The 25811-nt window shown below is 52.8% G+C and overlaps 1 protein-coding gene across 5 annotated transcripts in view; it reads right to left on the bottom strand.

Moving 5' to 3' along the window:
• The window catches only part of TSPAN9 (tetraspanin 9), a 205063-nt gene that overhangs the window by 81003 nt on the left and 98249 nt on the right, over positions 1-25811 (bottom strand). For 4 of the 5 annotated variants that reach the window (XM_049624908.1, XM_049624907.1, XM_049624909.1 and 1 more), the window contains one exon: positions 5252-5331. In XM_049624908.1, the coding sequence (XP_049480865.1) occupies positions 5252-5314 (63 nt within the window). In that variant the 5' untranslated portion in view covers positions 5315-5331. Of the gene's footprint in view, positions 1-5251; positions 5603-25811 lie in introns of those variants that run through there. The other variant, XM_049624905.1, reaches the window with a different exon arrangement.

The following is a 25811-nucleotide window of genomic DNA, read 5'->3' as shown; positions in this document are numbered from 1 at the left end:
GGTCCAGACCTGCTGCTGTCCCTCCCTAGAACGCTGGGGAGGGGGAGAGGGCCCAGCTCTGACCCCTGCCTCGGTAGCCCTGTGTTCAAATGCTTGGTGGAGGACAGGCTGATGACCTCCCGATTCCACGACTTCCTGGCCCGAGAAAGCTGATCTGCTCTATGCAAGCCCAGTCAGCCTGTTCTCACCAACTAGAGGCTCCTGTGCACGCAGCAAGCATTCAGTAAATAGTTGTGGCATGAGTGAATGGGCTCGATTGGGACCCCAACAGCCCAGCAAGCCCCAGAGCCCGCTGCCAAGTTCAGCCAAGGGCAGTCAGGCACATGGAGGCACAGCACGGGGAGGGCGAGGCCCCCCATCCTCAGAAGAGGTCAGTGCGGTTTTCTGTGCTCTCCACTGGCAGGCCAGCCAAATGGAGGGCAGAACCATGGCCATTTCCTCAAGGCAGCGACAGCATGCACCCTGTTTCAGCTGGGACTCTCTCCTTTCTCTCCTCTTCCACCCCGCCCCCTCTTGATTGACACCAGTGCTGGCTCTGACACGATTTAAAAATAGATATTAAGACAAGGAAGTTTAATTTTTAATGCTTTGGAAAGGAAGTGAACACGGAGCCGGCATTCATTCCTTCATGGCCATGCTCTGGGGTCTCACCAGGCCCCTCTCCCCCAAACAGAGCCATGCCTGACCCACTCCAAAGGCCTACTTGGAGCCCTCTGGGGAGACAGCCTGATGCCTCACACCTGAGCACTTCAGGAAGCCTCTAAATGCCTCTTGCTGCCCAGCTTAGCTAGTCTCTCGCTTGGAGAGGCCAGGCGCAAACCTGTCTGGACCCTGTTGGGGTCCCCTCAACCCCTCAGCCCACTTCCCACACTTTGCTTTCCAGATAGAAAGCACCACACAGACCCCTGAGACACGCAGCCCATCCAGCATCGATTGTGCACAGACCCGTGTCCTGGGCCACCATGGACCAACAGGGAGCCAGGGAGCCCGCAGAGGAACTCATAACACAGCCAAGCCAGTAAAAAAACACATGATGTGACAGGAGAGCCTTAACCCAGTTGCCTGCACCCAGAGGCAAGTGAATGGTCTGTGAGGGGCCAAGCCGCCAAGACCTGACCCCACTTAGGGGAGGTTAATCAGGGCCTCCACCCGGCACCCTACCCGTGGCAGGCCGGCCCCAACCTTTCTCCTGCTCCAGCAGGCACACTGAGCACTGCCTCTTTGGCTAATTGGCCTTTATTAAGGGAGCGATCCACAAGGAATAGACTTTCCAGTGGAGCCAGAATGTCACTGCTCTGCCAGCCATGATTTAAAGTGACAGGGCAGCTCGGCTGGCAAGCATGGAAAGTGACCATTATCCTGAGTGGCAATTAGGCCAGCAACCGCAGGCCCATTCCATCCCTCCTTATCAGATAGGAGCTGGATTTGGTTTGGGAGGGTCTGGCAGGGATCATGATCTGCTGTCCCAAGAAGGGAACACGGGCCCCAGCACCCAAAGCCCACGCCTACACTCTCTCTCTCCCCTACTCAGAGTTTAAAGCATCGAGCCTCCTTTGCCCTCCTGGAGGGGCTCCAATTCACTTCATCTCTCCCCAGGGTATTCCACCAGATGGCTCCCGGAGGGCTCAGAGATGGGGCTGACAGAGGGAGCTGCCCCATGGTTTCCACTGCTGGGAGAAAGACCCTGGGGTGGGTTTGATTACCAGTGTACAGGCCCCTTGGGATGGAGAAACTTCTGTCCCAACTCAGGCCTCCTACTCCCTATCCACCAAGAAGCCAGCATTCTCTTTGGCCCCAAGGATCAGGGTGAGGGGCGCCAAGGAAGAGGAGGAGGGGCTCAGTCAGGCATGACCCCTGACTCCTCCTCCCCTAGCCCCACCATCTCTAGCAGGTCCTCAGAAATGCTGCCCTGGGTGCCAGCATGGCTAGCACCATCTGGGTGAGGTCGCTGGTGCCAGGAGCAGACCTGGACACCACCCCCTCCCCTAGCGGCCTACAAGTCACCTGCCCTTTTCTTGGTGAAGAGGAGGAGCACAGGCCACATAGCTCTGCCTCTATCCTGCCCCCGGTGATGTCACCCAGGCCCTCACTGATAGCAATACTCTAGAAGCTCCACCCAGTGGCAAGGAACGAGGATTCTCACGCCTGGGGCTGGGGGGTGCAGTGTGACAGGTGCACCTCTCCTCCACGCTGGGAATCCTCCCAGCGGGCTCTGAGAAGGCAGGGGGGTGTGGCAGCAGCGGTGGGTTTGGAGAACTACCAGGTAGGCTCCAGGATCTATAGGAAGATCTCTATCTATTGATTGCAGACTTCGGTTCAACTCTAATGCCTCAGAAAAGTCTTCTTTTGGGATCTGAGCCACAAGACTAGGAAAAGCGATGGCTACACAATTCCTAACAATTGCTCTGGGTCCCACGGGCCTCGGGCTCTGACCAGCCTTGCATCCCTCCTCACCCTTACCATCTCACTGACCTCCAGCCTTTCTCTTCCTGTATGCATTGGAAGTAAGCAGAAGTCTCCCAGGGGTCCTGCCTCATCAACTACCCCACCTGCCTTGGGCCTAGACACCTTCATTCTTTCTCTTCTGATTTGGCTCTTTCCTCTACTTCTTCTCTATCAGGCCCAAGCACCTGCCTGCAGGATGTCTTTGTTCAAGTACAGTCACCCCATACCCAAATCCTGGCTAACTGCCTGCTACACCTTCTCCACCTCCCAAAGAACCCAGTGGCAAATATTCTCGCACATGCAAGCATCCGTTTCTCTTCTGCTAACTTTCCATCTTTCCTAAGGTCTACATTTTATTTTGTAACTCACATGCTACCAGCATAAAAGAACTGGGTCTTTGAGATTCAATTTCTCACAGCTCCTGGCATGTCATGGGAATTCTGAAAATATTAAGTAATCAGAAAAGTCAGAGATTCTGAGAGAGAGAGACTCCTTGCCTGGTGAAAGAGGGGTGGTGGGTACCTCCTAATTAGGAAGAGACGGCACGTTCTCTCACTATAACCAAAGAAAAGAAAGCCATTCCATCAATCAGCTCATTAACCTCTGCCAAGCTGTTAAGGGAAGATGAAAAGAGCCCTTGTCACCCCACAGTTAAGTTGCTTAGGAGAGCCTTCATCACAGGCAAGTTGGAGAACTAACTTCTCTTCCCTATCAAGTGGGACTCCGTACCGCACAACAAGATGTGGTTTCACCACCCTGGCCCACCATTCATTCACTCACAAACATAATGAGTGCCTACTACGTGCAGCACACAGCCCACTGTGCCAACCTGTGAGAGAGGAGGTCCCTAAACCAAGCCGGGACCATTCTGGAGAAGGAAGGAGCCACCAGCAGTTATATCTACTTCGACCAGCAGGTGGCGGGGTGGGGGTGGGGAGGAGGGGGGCTGAGTAGGAGGAATTGTTGGCTGAGGCACTGAGCATCCCCACCAAGGTCTTTCTAGTAAGTGTTAAGATATACAGAGTGGGGCAAAGAAGAAAGGTAGGTTGAGACTATGAACAAGGACAGAGAGGGAAACTCCACCATGAAAGCGAGGCAGCATTCATGTAAATCGTAGGCACTAGAAAAATACACACCAGTACTTGGCTGACACAGACACTGGCAAATGAGTCAGAGGACCAGGAGCACTTGCCCAAAGGTGGCCACAAAATCATTCTTGACATTCCAGTGGCTCTGCCCCAATTTCCACAAAACCCTCACCACAAGACAGGTAACGTCCTAACGGCGGTGGCTGGAGGGCCCAGGACCATGCAGACATCCGGGGAAATCCAACTCAAATGATCTCAAACCAGGCTCTTCAGAAGAAAAGCAGCAGCCTGTGCCCCAGGCCAGGAAGGGGGCTCCCCCCACAGAGGGAAGGCAAAGATGCAGGCTGTCCCATAACTAATGGGATCAGACATGAGGGAGACCATCACAAGAGCCCCCCCCCCCCCCCAGACAGGAAAGGAAATCCAGTCCTTAAGCGATAAAGCGATTTGCCCAAGGTCACACAAGAAGCTAACACAGAACCAAGACTAGACCCAGTCTTCTTCCCGCCCAGTCCCGAGCTCTCCCCTTCTATGGGAAAAGTCACCCCCCCACACACACCCCCAAAAAAGTTGGTCAGTTAAAGCAGATCACTTCACACGAGTGTTGAACATCAAAGCACAACCGCTTCTACGGAGCTTCACTGTGAATGACTTTCTCCTGCCCCCAGTGCTCCTTCTGGACCATGGGCAGCTGACAGCCTCCAGCAGGCAGGACAGGCCCTGGGGCAGAGCCAAACATCTGTGCTGACTACGTTGGGGCTCTAGTGAAGAAAGGAGGAGGCAGCAGCTGGGATGAACAATTAGATGTGAATTTAAGAAGTTTTCAAATTTGCGTAACTAGTATTTCTTCTGCACACATGCACACGTGTGTACACGCGGCCCCCAGAGTCACAGAGGATGGAGAACAATTCCAAGCTGCCCCACCCACGGATAATCTCTCACCAAGGATAGGGGTGCTCCCTTTGTCCCTTCTAGCCTCTGGGTCTCCTGGAGCTGGAGAGGGCTGGCATTCCATGGTGGGAGCACATGGCCAGCCTGCTCCCTGCCCAGTCCACTGCAATCCCTCAAAAGCAGCTGCCCGCCACCCGATGGCAGCATCCCTCCCACACTCTCCTTTTCCACACAAGCCCTAACTCAGGGGCATATCTGCAGGCTACCAAACGTGTGTCTCTACACTTGGGATAGGGGCTCTTCTCCTCTTCCTGGGACTCACTGAAGGAGTCAGAGGAAGTGACTTCCACTACCCCTCCCACTCCCACCTCATGCCCACAAAATGCTGCAGATTGTATTCTTGTGTATTCAGGAAAAATACAAGAAGAAACTCGAAAACCATCCACCCTTGTGCCGGTCTTCCACTCAAGGTCACAGCTGTTAAAAATTCTGGCCCCACACCTATTTCTGCAGGTTACCCAGCTGGAGGCACTTCAGCATGGGTTTCTTACAGGGGAGGGAGGTGGCAGCAAACTTTGTCAGCCACCTAGGAGTAGAGTATCTCCTGGAAGACAGGCAAGTTAGAGCCTCCATTCAGCCACCACGGAGAGAGAAAGGAAGAGAAAGATGAATGAAAGGGGGGGGGGGGAGGACAATTTTTTAAAACCCCCACACTTACCGTTGTGCAGAAAGCAGGGCAATGCAGCAGCCAGGAGGAAGAGGGTATCACGCTAGGATAAGCAACGAAGAGGAGAGGTGGCAAAGGAGAGATAAACGCAAGGACTTACCCAGAATATCAAATTGAAGAGGAACATCATGTACTTCAAGCAGCAGAGGCAGCCTCTGGCCATGTTGCACTTCTTAAATTCTAGGAGAAAAACAAAGGACAGGTCCAGGTAAAACACCACGTACTTGCTGCCTTTGGGTGCATTGTACTTGTCAGTCTTAACGCCAGCCTCGGCGCGGCTCTGGCCCCGCGAGCCCGCGGTGCCGTAGAAGGCACCGGCCGTGAAGCCGCGGCCGAACGGGCGGCCCGAGGTGGACGGCTTGGCAAAGTCCGAGTCCTTGCTGTCCAAAGATGGACTCCGGTGGATCGAAGAATCCTCGCTACTCGACTTCTCCATGCTCGCGTCGTTCCCGGGGGGCGCAAGGGGCGGGGGGCATCGCTCCCGGAGTGGGACGGAGGGGGCGCCCAAGTCGGGCGCGGGCTGCGGGCGGGCTGGCGGAGCCCTGCACGCCCCCTCTCTGTACCCGGGCGCACTCCCGGCCAGACCCCGTGCTCAGGGGCCGCTGCCTCTCGGACGGCGCCCCGCTCCCAGCCGCCTGGCCCGGGAGGGCTCTGCGGTGCGGCGCGGCTCGGCTCTACGCGCGCTCGCGAACGCTCTCCGGGAACCGGCTGGCCTGCGTAACTTAACGTCTTTGGGGAGGCTGCAATTTGATTTCTCTTTCCAAAGCGTCAGCTCGCCTCCCGGCTGCACCGGCCGCTCCACGCGCGGCACAGGGCGCCAGGATCCAGGTCCCCGGGCACACCTCTCCCTGCCCAGCCCCAGCGCGGAGCCCGACCACTTCGCGGGCGCTCCGCCTCCTCTCGCTCCGCGACTTTGCGGAGCTGCTCGCCGGCCCTGGGCTGCCCGGGCGCGCGGCGGGCCGTGCCGAGGGATCCGCCGCAGCTGCCACCGCTGGGCTTTCCCGGCGAAATCCCAGCCCCGACTCCTGACTCCGAAATTGCCCGGAGCCCCCTCCCCGGGCCCTCGGCCCCGCCCCCTGCTTTGCATTCGACCAATGAGCAGTAGCCCTTACGGGGGGCGGGCAGCCTCCCCCTCCCCAATGACACATTATCTTTAATAGGATTAGCGTTCTGCTGTGTGCCTATACAAGTGCGCCGCGAGCCCTCGCTAAATGTCAAGGGCTCTGGAGCTGGGGGTAAACCAGAACCTTCATCGGAAGGCGCTGATCTCTTCAACAGGAGAAAGGGGGGCGGTGAGAGAAAGGGAATGGCTGGAGGTACCAACGACCCAAGGAAACCAGAGGAAAGGGCTGGGGAGGACAGAAGGAGGAAAGAAGCGCGGCCACTGTCGAGGTGGCCGCCGCCCCCCCCCCCCCCCCCCCCCCGCCCGGGGGGCCCCCCCCCCCCCCGCGCACACGCCCCCCCCCCCACACACACACACACACACACACACGCTTTTGCACACGTGGGTCTGGCTACAGCTTGCAGGGAAAAGAGACCGCAGGGGAGGCGCGAGGTGTGGGAAAGGCGCTTGGGGCCTCCGCGGGGCGCGCGCCGCCCTCCCCGCCCCCTCCGCGCGCGCGCGCACGCTCCAGCACACACGCGGCTCAGCTACGCTCCTGCAGCTGCGCGAGGCCCCCCAACCCCCACCGCCCCCGCGTTCCCGGGTGGGATGCGGTGCTGGCTGGGACCACAGCCGCGATGAGAAGAGTAGGTGGCAGAAGTAAGGTCCTGCCTTGCCCCTCTGAATCCTGCCTATGCCAGGGTGACGTAGGAGTGCTCTTGGACACAGGCAGAGTCCTCTCCCGTGAGGAGGGCACGAAAGGGGCTGGTCAAGGGAAACAGCACGAGGAATGCTCTAAGGGACTTGGGGAACATCCAGGAGGAGCCTTACATCCCACTGTAAAAAAAAAAAAAAAAAAAAAAAACTGCACGTGTGTCTCCTGGGCTCGTGCAGAAGTCTGCACTGCTGATCTGGGGCTCCCATACTTGGGAAACAAAGAAAACTAGAAGACCTGGGGGGCAAGAAGTCCACCTCTATTTTCTGCCCCGAGGAAGAGAGTGCTGAGAGCCCCTGAGAGCAGGGCCAAGTATTTTACCAAGCTCAGTATCCCAGCACCTAACACCGGCCTTGGCCTCTAGGAGGCGCTAGACAAGGATGGCTGGAGAGAGGAGAAATTCCGGCCCCTCCGTGGGAGTGGGAGTGTGAAATGTCCACCCTGGAACCCATTAGACATTTATTCCACCTTGCTATGTGCTGAGCATGGGGCCAGGCCCTTGAGGAAACACATAAGGTGTGCTACTCCCTGCCCTTCAGACACACACAATCTAATCAGGAAGACAGAAGGACATTAATCACCAAGGCGATGGGCAGGAACATAATTGGCTGTGGCCCAGAGGGAGGAGGGCATTAATTCCAACCACAGGGACAGGAAGACACTCATCACAGGTTGGCTGTGGTGGTCCCATGCTGAGTCTGCACTCTCACTGGCTCACAGCCAGGGGTACAAGCACCCCACTTCTCTAGAGGGACCTGCAGTGGCGTTACTATTCTAAGCCCCTTCCCCACTCAGATGGCTGCCCAGCAATGAAAGCTAATGAGCATCACAGCCATGACACCTTGGTCTCCTGGCTGGGCACAGTGGTCTTCTGGATGCTTTTTACAGATGAGGGGCACGTGTCTGGCTGGCTCCTGACTGAACCCACTGCCACCTGACTGGAATGGCTAATGTCTTTTGTCCTCTTCAGCCCTGACCGGCTCCCACGGGCTCCCGGCTGCCACTCCATTCTCATAACATTACTTCTTTGATGCAGGAGAGATCATTTACCAGCTGGACTGCGAGTCAGGAGACCTGTTTTTCACTCTGAGCTCAATTTTGAGCTGTGTGACCAAGAACAAGGCAGTTTGCCTTTCTGAGCTACCATTTCCTCCTCTTTAACATGGGGATTAATAGAGCCTCCCCCCAAGAGGAGTTGCGAGAATAAACTGAGCTGGCAGGTGTGAGACCAATCTGAGCACCATAAGTAAGCCCTGAGCAAATGCAAGAGCCTGTTATCACTAGTCTCAGAGATTCGGTGGTGTCAGCTAAGGTGCTCCCAGGCTGGCCCCTCTACCTTCTCAACTCTTTCCCCCTTGATTCACACCTTGTTCAGTGAGAATAGCCTCTGCGTTGTCTCTGGATCTTCACCTTCACTTCTAAGTGGGTTTAGGCCAGTAACTATTTCCTGGTGGGCCAGGGTGAAGGACAGGGTAAGAGAAGAGGAGGCTGCCAGTTAACAGTTCTGCTCACTCCTGGTCACCCTTGTGGGAAGGGCATTGAAGTCCAGGTCGTCTGTCCATTAACAAAGTTCAGTGATGTCCCCTCAGGGCACCTGGCTCAGCCATTATAAGAATAATCAGAGCTTTGTAAGTCCTCATTATATCCCAAGCACCCAGCTTCACACACACTGTAACTCACGGAATCCTCATGACAACCCTACAGAATAAGGATGTTATTATCCCCATTTTAAAGATGAGGAAACAGTATGATTTCAAAGCCCATTTCTTTACTCTCTTGAGCTCTAAACCAAGTTCCCACCCTTGGGAATCTTCCAGTCTAAGAGACAGAATCTAAAAGCACAACAGGGAAGCTGAAATTGCATGTTCTGATGAGAGGTCATTAGATAAAAGGATCTTAGGTCAGGGGGAAGCCTTCTGCCCCCACTCCAAGACCATACCTAGAGAAGCCCAAAGTAGAGCAATATAGCACGTTCCATGACAGGACCAGCAAAGAGTGTCCCTTATGTCCCCTGGAGCGAGTATGGACAGGGAAAGAGGAGGCGGGAGGGCATGTCAGGAAGGCATGGGTATGGTACATGCAGGGGGTAATGAGGAGACAGGCCTGCCTGAAAGTCAAAGTGAGCTACTGTGCACGGCCTTGCATGACACAGGAAAAGTTTGGACTTCATCCTGGAGCTTCCCAAGCAGTGGAGGCACATGACAAAATTGGTGCCCTAGGAAGCCGGGTCTGGCAGCAGCATGGAGAAGTGAGAAGATCAGCTGCTGTGGTTGTCCCGATTTCTTAATATTTTGGGTACATAAGTAACCACCAGGGATCAAAGGTGGTCTGAGACACCATGTCTCCTGCCCACCCCCGATCCTCAACCACTTGCCATGCGCAGGAGAGCTGGAGCCCTTGAGGATCTCTGAGCATGTGAACAAGACAGAGCTGCTTTGCCGTGCCTTTTTTTTTTTTTTTTAACAACAAAAAAAGTGAAGCAAGTACAGAATCCCCAGAGGGGAGAAAGAGAAGTGAATACGTGAAATCAACATGCAACATCTCCACTGACTGGCAACTGGGGAGATGTGGGCTCCGAGTAAATGTCAAGCTCTCTCTCCCTCTTCCCGAGTTTCTCAGGCTTGCAGTGTGAGACACAGCTCAGCGTTGGTCACTCACTCACCCACACACAATCAGAGCTGATGGGCCAACACAGATCCCCTTCCTGACCTGCACTGAATGTTTCTGTATTTGGCAGTGTGTGCAGCTCATGAGGTATCCTGTACCTCCAAGCTTCAAATAGGGCAGCCTCATGGAGAATTTAGATTAGACACGAGGTGACACTTGCTATCCTAAGGAACGTGTGAGATGGGCCACCTCTGATGAACCTTACCTCATCCCAATTTTTAAACTCCAAAATTGGGATCTTTCTAAGCAGTATAGAAAATGCTTTAATTGCTAAGCAAACCATTTACCCATGGTGCCAAAAGAAAAGAAGGCTGGGGAGGTCCCTAACAGGGGGCAATATCCCACAAGGTTTACAAGAAGGTTCAACAGACAAGGAATGGTTAGAAGGGTCCAGAGGCAGGGGCAAGTCTCCCCTTTGCCATGAAAATTAAACAGCTACAAGGTCACATGTTACCATACTTGGCCAGGATTCAGGAGGATGGTAACAATGCCAGTGAAAGGTCAGAGTAAAAAAGAACTAGGGGTAGTTCTGGTTTTTATGCGTTAAGTTTCTGAGACTAGTAAGGAAACACTGCTTGGCTGCAGTGACCAGGTTCACGGTTAGACAGGATTGCTCCAGACAGTCTACCAAGGGTGGTCCAGGTCCCTCGCTCTCTGGGAAGAGAGTCCCCAGCTATTTGTTCGGCCTACAATTATAGTTTGCCCACATGCCTCTGCTCTGGCCACCAGGCTTCCCCAAGGAGGCAGGGGCTGGATCTGAGCCATTCCATCACCCCCCAGGGCCTGTCACAGTGACCACCACGGGGCTGGTACTCAGAATTTGTCAATAGGTAGAGGGGAAAGAAAGACCACCATGCCTAAGTCCTGGGTTCTCTCTAAGGATAGCCTGAGAGCCCCAAGTTCATTAACCAGAGGATGGGACACAAGCCAGAAATCTATGGAATTGTTCCTGGAAAGCAGGCTATCTGAGGCCATCAGAACCTGACGAGGGAACTCAGGAAATGTAAATTTCCCATCTACAGATAACAGGGTATAAAGGCCACAAGGTCAACCATTTTGTTCACAGCCATATTCCCAATACATAGAGCAGCATGGGATGGGTGAGGAAACAGACACATAAATAAACTTACAGATCTGAAAGCCATTTTGGAGGAAGACTCAGGAAAGGCAGGAAGTGGAACACAGGGAAGACAGAGGCCAAGCTGCTCATGGACCCCTCCCCATCCAGGGTGGGGATAGAGGTCCTTTAAGAGGTGCTCTAAGGACAATGCACGTTTGCCTCCACTGAGCCCCTGGTGAACTCGTGCAGGCTCCCTAGTACTGCAGTCACATCTCAAAGCTCAAGAGCTGGCCATGATCGGCCCCTGTCAGAGGCCACTCCTGGCTACTGAGAAGCCATGACTGTGAAGAGACCCTCAGCTGTGCATCCACACTCCACAAGTGAGAGGTGAGCACACTGGTCAGAGCATATGCTGGTGATACTGTGAGTAGTTAGCTCTGAGAAAACTGGGTTATGGCTATAGACCAACCGGACCGCTCATCAGGAGTACTAAAAACAAGGCTTCTAGATCATGAGGAGCCAGGTGAAGGTATGTATGGATCGTCAGAAAACCAGCACCCCTCAGCACATACCACATGCCCTTGTGACTGTGGGGCCAGAGGGGTCCGGGTCTGTGAGAAACGATGGCTCAGATGCCATCAATAACCCCTGCCCATACCCACCGCCCGACCCAACCTCAGAGAACAGAGTTCTAGCAAACTAATGTCAGGGAAGTGCTCTGAGCTTTGGGACTAGATGGACCTGCATCCAAACCCCTTCTGGAGCAAGTTATTCTAGAACTGCCGAGAAACCTAGAATGACCACTTACCCACATGTATCTCAGTTTCCACAACCACAAAATGGAGATGATAATGCACGCCTCCCCAGACGGTAAGAAGCTAGAGATTAGGGGCGCCTCGGTGGCTCAGTCAGTTAAGCGTCCAACTTCAGCGCATGTCATGATCTCACGGTTCGTGAGTTCGAGCCCCACGTTGGGCTCTGTGCTGACAGCTTGGAGCCTGGAGCCTGATTTGGATTCTGTGTCTCCCCGTGTCTCTCTCTGCCCCTCCCCTACTCACACTTTGTTTCTCCCTCTCTCAAAAATAAAAATAAAATAAACATTTTAAAAAAATGAAAAAAAAAAGAAACTAGAGATTAAAGGTTAACACTGTAATGCACACAGCACAATGTCTGAAACAGAGACATTCAAAGGAATTGAGGCGCTATTATCATTATCAACATAATTATTATAGTAAATATGGTCCCAGTCCCCATCTAATTACAATGCAGTTGAACAGAGATACAACACATAATCAATACAAAATGTTCTGTGGCTCCAATTCTAAGGTTGAGCCCTGGCAGTTCCTCTTCCTCAGGCCCTCAGTTCCGGGCCCCCTTGTCCTGGGCCCAACACCCCTACATTTGGCCAGCCCATGGGTCCCAGTGCCATCCACCTGCCAATGTCACCTAAATGTTTACCTGGATCTGCCCCATCTTCTGAGCCCCAAGTGCACATACCCAGCTCCCACTTGCTGCCTCACAGGCAGCTCCAATTTCACATGCCCCAGAGGGACTGACCTTGCCCTAGCCCTGCTCCCCAGGCCGAACCCTCCCCTTCTCAATAAATGGCCTAACACTCAACCCATTCCTTATGCCAGGAGCCCAACACTCACCCTTGACTCCTCATTGGCACTGCCACTTGCTCCCACCTCCAATCAAACACAAGTCCTATCCAATGAGCCACCTTCTACTTCTGTCTCCATGGGCACTGCCCTGGTCCCATCTGACACCATGTCTCACCTGGGCTCCTGCCTCAGCCCGGGACAAACTCCCGTTCCCACCTCAGCCCTAGGTCCTCTTCACAGGGCACCAACACTGTCTTGTCACTCACGGTGTTCCCCTACTTTAACCCCTCCAGAGGCTTCCCACTTCCCTGAGATTAGGGATGTGTGTGTGTGTGTGTGTGTGTGTGTGTGTGTGCGCTAGTCTACTTTCAGTTGGCACAACTGGCCCCAGCCTACTTGTCCAGCACCATTTGCAAGTAAGTATTCTTCTCTTGCTCATTATGCCCCAGCCAGCAAACCCTCTGAGCTTGCTCTCTCCTCAGAGCCTTTGCCCATGCTGTTCCCTCTGCCTGGAATGCTCTTCCTCAACCCACTGCCTGACTTAGTTGTACGCACTCCTGAGCTCTTGCAAAAGAGTTTCTTCTGGTTTGCTGGCTACCCCCACAGCCCACACCGAAGCTCCCCTGCCCATCAACAATACAGCCTCAGCACCACCCACCTCTTCTTGCCTAGCACAGTTTGAAAGTATGCATTCATGGGGCGCCTGGGTGGCTCAGTCAGTTAAGCCACTGACTTTATTTCAGGTCATGATCTCGTGGTTTGTGAGTTTGAGCCCTGCGTTGGGCTCTGTGCTGACAGCTCAGAGCCTGGAGCCTGCTTCAGATTCTGTGTCTCCCTCTCTCTCTGCCCCACCCCCACTCACACTCTGTGTGTGTCTCTCTCTCTCTCTCAAAAATAAATAAACATTAAAAAAAATTTTAAAGAAAGTACACATTTATTGAGTGACAGTTTGCCATCTGACTCTCCTATTTGACCATGAACCTGAGGGCAGCAGGGATTGGGTCTGTTTTTCTCACTGCTGTATACCCAGTACAATGCCTGACCAATGGTGGGGGCTCAATAAATACTTGATAAATGAATGGGGGCTTAATACAGGGTGTGCACAGGGCAAGCCAGTGTCATTAGTTAGGGCCTTCCAGTTGTATGGTCACTTCAGGCCACCTAAGGAACAAAACCTCAAGATACTAGTTACCTGTATGATCTCTAGTTTCTCAACTACAAAACAAGGATCTTGGACTAGGTGGTTAAAGGCACTTTCCAGAGTTCCAGCCCTGAAATTCCCACTTGTGAAATGGGAAGATGGGTAGGGCTGGACAGGCAGAGGGCAGGAGGAAGAGTGTGCTGGGAGGGGAATGGCTAGGCAAAGCCAGAGGGCAGAAGAGTGCCCAGTCAAAATGAAGCTTTGCAGAAAGTGCATAAGGGAGAGAGGTGGGGCTGGAGCAGAGATGACCCCGGATGCCAATTAAAAATCTGCATAGGTGTTTCCCCACCTCCTCCTCCCCCTACGCCCCTTGTCAACTCCACCTTCCTCCACCCACACTCCCACCAAGATGAACACATTCCAAGTTGCCATTTCCTCTGCCTGGAACTCCCTCTCCACACTTCTCTGACTGGCTAACTTTCACAGCCCAGGTGGCATCTGGGTGGCCTCCTCCTAAAGTCTGTGCCCCTCCTTGGAGCTCCAGAGCCCATCGCAGTATGGCACTGCCCATTCGCCACCTTCCCCGACCCCAAGACTGCACTCCTTGAGAGCACGGGCTGTGTCCATCACCTTTGCAGGCCAGCCCTTCGCAGTGTCTCTCACATTGTACTCTTAAACACACAGGCACTCTTAAATACCACCAAACTCTTGAGTGAGGCAGTGAGGGTCTTTGAGGGGCTTGTGAGCCAGAGATAGTCGCTCTTTAGAAAAATGCCCCTTGGCTTAGAGCAGGGGAGGCTTAAGCAAAGAGCAAGAATGGACACTCCCAAAGGACAACAGTCTTTTCTTTGAGGCGGTTTATAGAGTAAGAGGGAGCAGCGGAAGCTGAGCCCTGGAAGCATAGGCTGGTGGTCCACCCTGTGCGATGCCCACCTCTCGGGCCCTTTTTCCCAAGAAAGTCCCAAACCAGCACCATCTTTCATCCCAAGCCCAATCAGCATCCCGAAAGGGCCTGGTGTGCAACACATTGTGCTGGACAGACGTACCCAGACCCACAGATGCACACACACTGAGCCATTCACTCCAGGGAGACAGAGAGAAAGAAAGGATTTGTTATTAGTACTTATCAAAGAGGGCAGGTGGCTTCAGGGAGGATGAGATAAGGCCAGACCGCCAGGCACAGGGACGTGTGATGAAGGCTGAGGTTTATTGCCATGCACCAGTGGAAATTTACTGACCCAGCAAATCCAATATTCCTAAACCACTCCACAGAGGGCACTGACTTGCCGGCTGGGACCGCGCTCTCTGACCCAGCATCCAGCCTGCCTGCGAAGCTGGCCCTTGCAGCTGGGACCCTTCCGCTGATTCAGGAGCTGCTGCCTGCTGCCTCCCCTCTTCCCTCCGTCCCTCCGCTGAGCCTGGAACCACCGTCAGGAAGGGTAGTGCGTGAGTGGCACCTGGGGATGCTCGAAAGAAGATGGAGAAAACACAGTGCCCCGGGATCCACCAGCTCTGAAGTCCTCAGGGGAAGGGAGCCCACACTTGTTCTGCCCCAGCTGAAGACAATGGGAAGCGTGTGGGTGAGCGGAGGGGAGACATATTTGGGCATCCCTATTGGGTACTACCAACTTGGCTGTCGAAGGACTCCCAAGTCTCAGGGCGCATGAAGCCACTTGTGGTCTCTGAACTCGCACCAGCCATTGGGTAAAGTGTGGCAGCAGCACCAGCCAAAACCCCACTGCATCTCTCTTCCCTCTGCCTGCCTCAGGCAGACCCACATCCATGCAGCTAAGTCAGACAAGGTGCCTCCGGCTGAGGGGGCCTCAGAGAAACATCCATCCCAAACCTGGAAGCATCTTTCTCATGTCATAGTAGTTAAGATGAAAATGGTCACCAACCACACCCTTCAGTCTGCTATTTGGGTTTCCAAAGCTCTCACGGTCCTGCTATGTTCTTCCAAAGCCTCCCAGATTGTGCCACAGAGCTGTTGTAACCCAATCTTACATGACGCGTACCCAACCATGTTCCCCTGACCCAGACGTGCCCAACACATGCTAGAATGCAGATGGCATGCACACACGTTCCCTGTCACGGCCCCCCCTCCTTAAGACTGCCAGCCCTACTCTGCCTCCCAGCTGCCACAGTCTCCTTACTGCCTCCAGTACTCCTCCTAAACTCCCCCTGCCATAGGCTGCCACCATCACTGTCCAGAGACAGGGCTCAGGGATGCCACACTGCCCCTCTCACCAGCTCAAAAGCTTCACTGGCTCCATGGGGGATTTAACGCAAACACTCAAGCTTGGCATTTGAGACCTTCCACACTGTACTTTGTGGGCCTTATTTCCCACGAGTCCCTGACCTGTGCCCTGTGTCCCCAGCAGTCAGAGCTCCTCACTGTTCTCTGGACACGTCCCCACCTCCCCGCCTCGATACGCTGGCTCGTGCACTGCCCTCTACCCATGAAGACTCCCTCACCCATCTCTGTCTTTAGTAAATGGTTCTGGACTCACCTCAAATGCCACATCCTCCATGAAGAAGACTCTGATCCTAAGGGTCCCCCAAAACTTAGAGGCCCTCTTCTTGTTCTTAACCTCTCTTTGAGGCACTAAGTTCACTCTGCCTTGTATCATGGCTGTTTGCATAAATGTCCTCCTACAAGACGACAGAAAGATCTGAGGGGATGAACTCACCGGTATGCCTCTTGCAGCAACCAGTCGGATGTGTGGTGGACACTTAAGAAATCTGAAGGCAAATTAACTGAATCCCTCACACAATCCCCATGGCCCCCAAGCCTCACCCCCACCTTCATCATATGTACTCACCTCAACCCATGAATTGGACACGCCTGACACTGCCCTCAGCCTTTCTGGTAGGTGCTCCCCTTGCTAGATCACTGGCATTTGTCCTCCCTTCTGGAGGCCCTTTCTGGGGTCATCCACCAGATCTGGCCATCTCCTGAACCACCGGAGAGCTCAGATGTCCAGCCTGGAGCTCAGTGTGGCTGTGCTCCGTGAGGCCCCATGTGCCTGGGTGGCTATGTGTCATTCATCCCCCAAGCTCTGGCCCCAAGGGGCGCTTCTATATCCCAGTCGGGCCAAATATCAGGGCACACCTGCTCTTCCCCTCCCCCACACCACTGCCAGAGGAAATGCTAGCCTGTAGCCTCGGCCGGACACAGCAGGGACAGGCACTGAGCACTGGCACTGCCCCACTCTCCCTCCACCCCCAAGCCTGAGCCTGACCAGCATCCAACCTGGCTTATCCCCGATCCTTCCACGAATGCACGCTCAACCATGCGGCCCTGTCTGCCCGTAAAGAGAGCACAAGACAAACACTCCTGCCGCAGGGAGCCAGGCAGAATAGGGGCTGGGGCCCCGGTCCCAGCTCGGACACCTGCTATCGGTGTCACCTGCGTGACCAGAGGCATACTCTGAGCACACATTTGTTAACTGGATGAATGAATGAGCACACATTTTCTTGTGTGTAACCTGGGGCTGGGTATGGTTGTGAGGGACAGATGAGGCATGGTCTGGGAAACTGCTTCATCAAATGGGCAGTTCTACACTTCGGAACCTTCCAGCCACACACACACCGTAACCATCCAAGTTACATGAACTCCATGTAAAGTCAAAGGACACTATACTGGTTACTAATCACTGAAGATTTCCTGGGCTCACTACCGTGGGTGTTACTGAGAAGCATCAGATCTTAGGAACTAAAGATCCATTTGGGGGAAGAGCAACAAAATGAAAGGACAGCAGGCGACAGAGGCCCACACGCATGTGCCAAAGCAGGTGGTACACACGGAGTGCTCAGGTGACCAGCCCGAGGAGGGTGGGCCTATCTGGGAAGTCTTCCTGGAAAAAAACAGGATGCATGCTGAGCTCTCATCCTCACTGAAGGAGAGCAGAGGATGGGGTCCCACATGCCCGAACACTGTAAGCAAAGACGTGTGACTCAGCTTGTTCAAGGGGCTTTCGTACCTAAGACTGCATGTGATATTCACCACACTCCTACCAGATACATGAGGAGGGCTGTCGTCTCAGTATATGAACGAGGAAACTAATCACCAAAGAGAGGAGAGGGCTTGTCTAAGCTAGTTAGGGGCAGGGGCACCTGGGTGGCTCAGTCGGTTAAGCATCTGACTTCAGCTCAGGTCATGATCTCATGGTTTGTGAGTTTGAGCCCCACATAGGGCTCTGTGCTGACAGCTCAGAGCCTGGAGCCTACTTCAGATTCTGTCTCTCTCTGCCCTTCCCCCACTCGCACTCCATCTGTCTCTCTCTCTCTCTCAACAATAAATAAACATTAAAAAAAATTTTTTTTAAAGCTAGTTAGGGGCAGAGTTGGGACTGAACCTATGTCTCCTGACTTCTAAACCAGAGACCTGTCCTTACACCAAGTGGTTTTACCTGGTCCCAGCACTGGAGCCTGCTTTTATGCACGAAGCAGACCCCTACTGAGGCATGCACATGGCGTGCTACATACACAGAGGGGGGTGAAGGAAAGGGAAGGAATGAGATGAGATTCATCATCAGGATGCCCAGCCAGGAGTGACAGAGAAGCCCCACACATGGCACCAGGGACCAAGCCCTGTCACACCAGCATTCCCAACACCAGCTTGCATCACCCCCTCAGCCAGCATGTCCCTCGTGCTCTTTCTGACCTCACACAGTAGGAACACATGTATGTGCTTTGCCAAATGAAAGCACACAGAGGCCCTACCCTCCAAAGCCACTGTCCACGCATAGTAGAGATAATAAGCCAGTGGTGGGCTGCTAAATGCTTTAACAAACAGCTCTCCAGCGGAAAAAGCCGTGATTTGTAGTGCTTGCCAGTTTCTACAGTGTAGATACTCCCACCATGGCCAATTTCAGGCTACCAATGGCTTAACAAACAGCTGACAAATTTCCTGATTATTTACTAATAGGCTCTTGAGAGCAAGTACCCATAGGCTCCAGCAAACCACTGTAATAGCCCAGCTCCCTTCCCTCCAGAAGAAATTCCACAGCAAGGAGAAGAAACCCAGTACCATCCTGTCCTCCTGCCCAGTAGAAGAAGTCTCATGGTTAGGGTGTAGGAGTAGGAATGGAGGCCAGACAAGTCCTGGTGAAGGCATGAAGCAACCCTCTGTCTGGTCTCCTGGGGTGCCCCACAGGGGCCTAAAAACCAGAGAAAGCCCACTGACATTAGCTCCTGTACTACAGTGACCCTGTAATACAAGTCAGGCCAGGTTACTACTCGGCACAGAACCCTCTAATGGCTTCCCATCTCTCTCAGAGTAAAAGACAAAGCTCATACACACACACACACACACACACACACACACACACACACACACACACACCACTCACTGTCCCCACTACAGCCACACTGTTCGTCTTGCTGTTTCTTCCAGCAGAGGTCTTATGCTGGCTGTTCCCTCGACTGGAACATTCTTCGTCTAGATCTCTGCATGGCCAGCTCTCTGATCTCCTTCAAACCTTCATGCCAAAGCCACCTTCTCAGTGAGTCCTTTCCTGGCCACCCCATTTAAAACTGTACCTCCCCCCTCACACTCAATCTCTCCTACCCTGTTCAGCTTTCTCCATCGCACTTATCCCCAGCATACAATATAATTTACAGGCAGACCTCAGAGATATTGCGAGTTCAGTTCCAGACTGCTCTAATAAAGCGAATGTCGCAATAAAGTGAATATCATGGTAGTGCAAGTATTGCAATAAAGCAAGTCAACTGAATTTTGGGGTTTCTCAGAGCACAAAAAAGTTTAAACTACTGTAGTCTATTAAGTATGCAACAGCATTATATCTTTTTTTAAAAAAAGTACAGGGGCGCCTGGGTGGCTCAGTCGGCTAAGCATCCAATCTCGGCTCAGGTCATGATCTTGCGGTCCGTGACTTCGAGCCCCGCGTCAGGCTCTGTGCTGACAGCTCAGAGCCTGGAGCCTGTTTCAGATTCTGTGTCTCCCTCTCTCTATGACCCTCCCCTGTTCGTGCTCTGTCTCTCTCTGTCTCAAAAATAAATAAACGTTAAAAAAAATTTTTTTTTAAGTACATGCCCTTAATTTTAAAATATTTTACTGCTAAACAGCGCTATCATCTGAATCTTCTGCGAGTTGTAGTCACTGATCACAGGTCACCATAACAAATGAAAATCGCGAGAATTACAAAAACTTGACACAGAGACCAAAGTGCACAAATGCTGTCGGGAAAATGGCGCCCACAGACTCGCTAGATGCAGGGTTGTCACAAACCTTCCGTTTGTAAGCAATGCAAGGTCTGCAAAGCACAATAAGGAACAGCACACTAAAACAAGGTATGCCTTTGCCTTTTTCTTAATCGATTATGATCTCTCTCCCCCACCAGACGGAAGTCCTGTGGGAGTGAGGATGTGGTGTGTTCATTCCTTGCTGACAGACTTCTACAAGCCCAGAACAGAGCTTTCCCTGTGGCGGGTACTCAGTAAGCACTTGCTGGATGAATGAATGCTGGAGGACACCCCTGCCTCATCCTCGAGGTGCCATTTTGGCTTCCCAAGAGGAGGTAACTGGGGAGCGAGGGAGCCCAGTGGTAAGTGCCCACCTGACTAGGACTCAAGATACCTGTGTCCTCCCGCTGACCTGGCCCAGCAGCACCCTCCACCCTCACCCCCACCCCACACCTCACTTTCTCTCTTCATTTGGGCTGGAATGGGACCCTACATAGCTAACCCGGGGCAGTACCAAGGGCCAGGGCTAGAGCCAGACAGGACACCAAGCTGAAGGCCTCTGAGCTCAACAGTAGGAGGCTCTGGAGGCAGGTTCAAGGCATTCCCTTAAAAGGGCTTCAGAAAGACAAGCTCTTTGCTTCTCCTCTGCACCACCCACACCTGAGCCTCCAACACTACACACCACCCCCCCGTTCCCCCAGCCCCGAGCCTAGAAGAAACCCCCAAAGAATACTCTCCACCCCAGTAGTTAGAGCCAGTGGAGCCCCAACTCCACGCGGCTGCCCCATCATGCCTCAGGCGGGCTCCCCACATGCAAAGCAGCCAGCTCATACTGCTATTTTAAGCTCTGCGGGCCCAGCTGTAGCACGTAGCCACAGCGGGCCAGAGGCCCGGGCTGGAGGTAGGAGAACTCGCTAAGAGTGCTGACCTGGGGAGCTCAGAAAGGGAGTGCCGGCCACCCTGCATAACACCAGCCCTTCCTTGGTGGGGCCGGAAACTCCCAGTCCACACCCTCAAATCCACCAGCCATGGGGAAAGTGAATCAAGAGCTGCATTGGGCACACCCAGATTCCATTTCTGAATGTGACCCCCTGAGTTTCCACATTAAAATGACTCCTTGCCCCACCCAGACAACCTCAGAAATTCCAACAAAGCTGGAGCTAGCGGGGCACCCATCTTCCAGGACCTGGCCACACGAGCACACACCACAAATGCAGAGTGAATGAAGGGAGCTGGCCCACTCTTGTCTGAGAACAGTTTATTCACCGAGTCCCTCTCCACCCGTCTCCCCGACTCCAGTCCCCCCTCAGTGACTCTGCACACTGCTAGGCACACAGACAGACTCAACAAATACTTGTTTACTAAGTGAGTATTTCCAAATGTATTCTGAAACCAAGTATGGTCAGGGGACAAGCTAGTCTTGATTACTTTTATCATCTTTAATGTATACATTTCGGGGGCACGTGAGTGGCTATATCGGTTAAGCATCTGACTCTTGATTTCGACTCAGCTCATGATCCCACTATTCATAAGATCAAGCCCTGTGTCTGCACTGACAGCTCAGAGCCTGCTTGAGATTCTCATTCTCTCTGTCTCTGCCCCTCCCCTGCTCGCACACACTCATGTTCTCTCTCTCAAAATAAATACTTAAATATATATGTGTATATATACACACACATGTACATATGTGTGTGTATGTATACACACATGTATATGTGTGTATACATATATATATATGTATACACACACACACACACATATATATATATATATATATATATATATATATATATATGCATTTCTACTGCCATCATCAGGCACCAAAACTGAGAATAAAGACTATAGGACCAAGGAACCAGTAGAGTTTAGTAACAAAATAGGGATGCCCCAGGCCGCACCCCTTCCAGGGAGAGCTGCCACCCCTCAACTCCTGGGGGATAGTTATACTGTGTTCTCTGGGAAGCATGTCCCCTGAAGTTGTGCGACATGAAGGCCCCGCCCCTTCCATCAACCACAAACTGGCTTGAGAAACAACGCACAGAACAGAAAGTCTGAGTGCAGGCTATTCCCACCCCAACCTGATGCTACAGGACATCAGACCCTCCCAGGGCAGGATGGGTCACATGTGCAGGGAGCTCCTGGCAGCAATCCACAGCTCTAATTGCTCAGTTTAAGCAACATCAGCACCAAAGAAAAGGGAAAAGCGACCCAGAAGTTGCTCTAATTAGGGAGCTTGGGACCTCTCTTCTTGCTACCCATCTATCTCAAGGCTGAAGCAGCCACCCACACGGTAGAGCAATAGATTCACCACCCAGTCTAGGGGGATGGAGGGGGAAATTCCTTGAATTTTCTTGTTGGAAGAAGATCCCAGAAGCTATGGGTCTTCAGAGATGGTCTGATTCACTTCTCTCCTCCCCTCCCCTTCCCTGGCTTTAATCAACCTAGACGGATGCTTTGGAACATTTCTATTATAATTGTAAAAGCAATGACGATTGCGTGCAACTACAGAAAAGTGTATACTGTTCAGAGATTTTGCATAAGGAAGGGTCTCGCCTCACGAAAGTAGGCTGCAGCACACGCCACTGTATGGGAGGTGACGCGACTTGCACCGAGCCAGTCACTGAAGGGCCACAACCAGGTCTTCACAGCCCTGATCCAGTGCCCTTTCCAAGTGCTGAGTTCCCTCCAAAACACAGTTCTCTTAGTGTGGCTCCCAAGGCCACCTACTTCCAAATCCTTGAGTGTCCTGATACCAAAGGAAAATTCCTGAGCCCACTCTGGCCTTCCAGAGTCCCTACCATGACAACCTCCCCTGTTAATAAAACCTCCAAGGGACTCTAAAGTGTGCTCAACTTGGAAAGGCCCCGCCAGCCCTTCTTTTCACTACACACTAGCAAATCCTCCAGGCCTAGAGGCTGTTTGGGTACAAGACCCCCACTGCTCCCTTTGGTTCATCTCCTGAAGATACATCTGCACATAATCACCAAAGTCACCCTGAGACATTTCTGTCAGTAATCTGAAGTCACACCAGCTGGGAAGACAATCCTGGCCAACAGCTCCCCTCTCCAGCAGGAACATATCTGCCAAAATCACTCTGTCAGCCTAAGCCCATACTCACAGACGTGCCTAATGAAGAGGGACACGGTGGGGCGGGGGGCGGGGGGCGGTAGGAAGGGAAGGAAGAACAGAATGGTAGGATTAGGTCACTCCAGGGCTGCTTTTCTTTCCCTCCTGCATGTGTCATCAAAGACATAGCACTCTGCCTCTGATTGTTCACTTTCAGATATGCTCTCACCCTGGCTTTCACCCTGACAAAGTGGATACCCAGCTCTCCCTATGTCAGCCCTGGAGTCGGCTTTCAACCCGCCCTCCATCATCTGTTCTGACCTTGTATCCACCATTCTGTCTTGGACTGCACTCCTGTGTGGCTATTCCAGCCTTAGGGAGGGCTACATGGGCTGGCTCAGCTCTCCACCAGCCTGCCCCAATTCTGGGCTTCAATTAGCATCCCCTCCCTTGGCATGGAGGCTCCTCAGGTTGATGGCGCAGTTACAGATCTCCCCGTCCTCATGACCCCAACACACACCTGCTCCCCCACCCTCCCTGCTCGCCACCCCCAATCATGAGTCTCCTTGACTCAGCCCGGGCAGCCCGAGCGGGCAAGTCTTGTCTTTGTAAATGGACTGTCAGCTGCAAGAGAGCAGAGCACGAGTCAATTCCTGCTGTGTCCCCTTAGCATCCAGTCATGTGCCAGTGACTCAGTAACCACTTGTGGAGTGAATGAATGAAGTCTGAAAATCTAGCCCAGCCAGCTCTCCTGGTGGTATCTGGTGCTTACAAGAAAAAAATGTGTGTGTGTCGGGGGGGGGGGGGGGGGGCGGGGTGGGAACCATGGGGTGAGAGAAAGAAGAGAAAGAGACATGCTCACTCACATAAGGACAAGAGCAAGGCAATCAGCTCAGAGGGCCACAGGCCCAAGGGAGCCTGGTAGGGTGTACCGACAGCTTCCATACCTCCCAATATCCTCTGTCAGTAACCAGAACTGGCAAATTAGCAATTTCCTCGTTCCATCAGCAGAGCATCTCCCAAGCAGAAAGTCTGTCTGATCTGGGTGAATTAATTGAGTAATTAACTTCCCTAATCTGCTCCCTCCAGGCCTGCCTTCCAGAAAGGGATAGCAGCAGCCCAGGGGAGGGCTGATAAGGGGCAGGAGAGAGACCACTTGCCCCCTCGGGATCCTGCAGCCTTCTCCACCAGCCTGTGCCACAGCACACACAGCCCGCCAGACTTCAAACCCTGCTCATGGCAGTGCATGTGCTCTGACTGTGGTACCACCTCTCAATCTGCTTGGATACGGGCTATTTTGAGCTCAAACTGAGGCTTCTGTTTGAGGCCAGTTTTGAGCTCTGGTGCCCAAGGGACATCATAGGCAACCTGTCGGATACAGCAAAGGAGCAGGGAGGAGCAGGTGGAATGAATCTGGGCAAAGACTAATGCAAATCACAAGAGGTATATGACTGCTGTAAAGGGCTGGCTGGCAGAGTGGGCAGCAGGAAGGCACATAGGGCGAGGCCACAAGACCCAGGTGTGGGGCCCAGCTTTGTCTTTGAGAACCGTGTGACTTCGGGCAAGCCACTTAATCCCTGTGAGCTGCAGTTTCCCCATCTACAAAATGGGCATAATGTCTCCCTCCCTCCCTCCAGGGCTGTCCTAGGAGCCGGTGAGCCCAGGAAGAGTGGCTCGCTGATGTCCAATCTGCACCCCTCTACAGAAGCCTCCTGAAGAAGACCGTACAAGGCAGCCAAGTGACTGTGCCTGAATGCGACCTGGGCATCACCTCGCAGCTCTAACTACCATAAAGCCGTTCCTTATTCTGAGCTCTCCACCTTAGAGACATGGATGGGGTGTGGGGAGACATGGGCCACGAACTCAGTCACATCAGTATCAAATCCCAGCTCTGCCCCTTGACAAGTTACTTAACTGCCCTGCACCTCAGTTTCCTCATCTGAATTATGAGTCCCATAAATGCCTAACAACACGCCGAGTCGATGATCTACATACAGGGCCTGATTCAGTGCCTGGAACACCCTATGCTCAATAAATAGTAGATAATATTTCTTTTAATTATTATCATCATTATCATTATTCTGGCTAATAGAATTAGCTCTTCCCTCCGGAGCAGTAAAACAGAGGCCTCATTCCTCACCCAGGGGCCTAGCTTTCCCATGTAAGAAGGCAGTATCACGTGCCCCTGAGTCTTCTCTTCTCCAAGCAAAACATCCCCACTCCTTTCCGCTGGTACTCACTCATGCAGCAACCTACAGATCCTTTGCCTCCCTGCCCACTTTCCTCCCGGCGTGTCCCGGTCTGCCAACGCCCTCCCTAAGATGCAGTGCCCTCAACTACTGCATCTGATCGATACAGTACCTCCAGCACCTACCTCAGCACCCAGCACATAGCAGGGGTGCAGCAACTGTTGGTGACAGAGCAGTGATGAAGGGGCTGGACACTATGCTCCATGGAGTCTGAACATTGCAAAGGGCAACAGGCTGCAATAGCTCTTGATCTGGACACTCTGTTTCCACCAGTGCAGTGGTGCAGGCACTGAACTCCCTTCATACTGTGTGTCAGACCGTCACAAACGTAAAGCTCCGAGCAGCACCAGGGCCTGCCTGGGGGTGTCACATCAAGCATTTGAAGCCTGAGCTCCCCCTTCCACATTCCTGCAGGTTTCTAAATCTAAGTATAACTGTAAACATTCGCCCCTCACCTTTCATCTTGTTAGTTTCTCTCCATTGTTACAGCACACTTGTTAAAGTCCTGATTCTATCAACCAATGTATTGGTAAATTATTTCTCTTAACCTTCAGAAGATCACAGAATTTTTGCATTAGAATGGATGTTAGAGATCATCAAGCTTAATCTCTGCCATATCCAAATGAAGAAATCCCAGACTAATGAAGTAACTTGCCCAAGGACATCTGTAATTTTGCAAAACTGAGACTTGAGCCCTGGATCCTTCCTTTCAGCCCAGATCACTAATAGTAATGCTATAAAAATCTTAGTACCTACCTTGTGCAAGGATTTCAATAGCTATTTTCCCCAATCCTCTTAACAAGCCTGAAAGACAAACACGCTTTCCCTACTTGACAGATGAGAGAGCTT

This window comes from Panthera uncia, chromosome B4 (genome assembly GCF_023721935.1).
Source record: "Panthera uncia isolate 11264 chromosome B4, Puncia_PCG_1.0, whole genome shotgun sequence".
Taxonomy (NCBI): domain Eukaryota; kingdom Metazoa; phylum Chordata; class Mammalia; order Carnivora; family Felidae; genus Panthera; species Panthera uncia.
The sequence above is the reverse complement of the archived record's forward strand: the minus strand, read 5'-3'. Positions and strand labels throughout refer to the sequence as shown.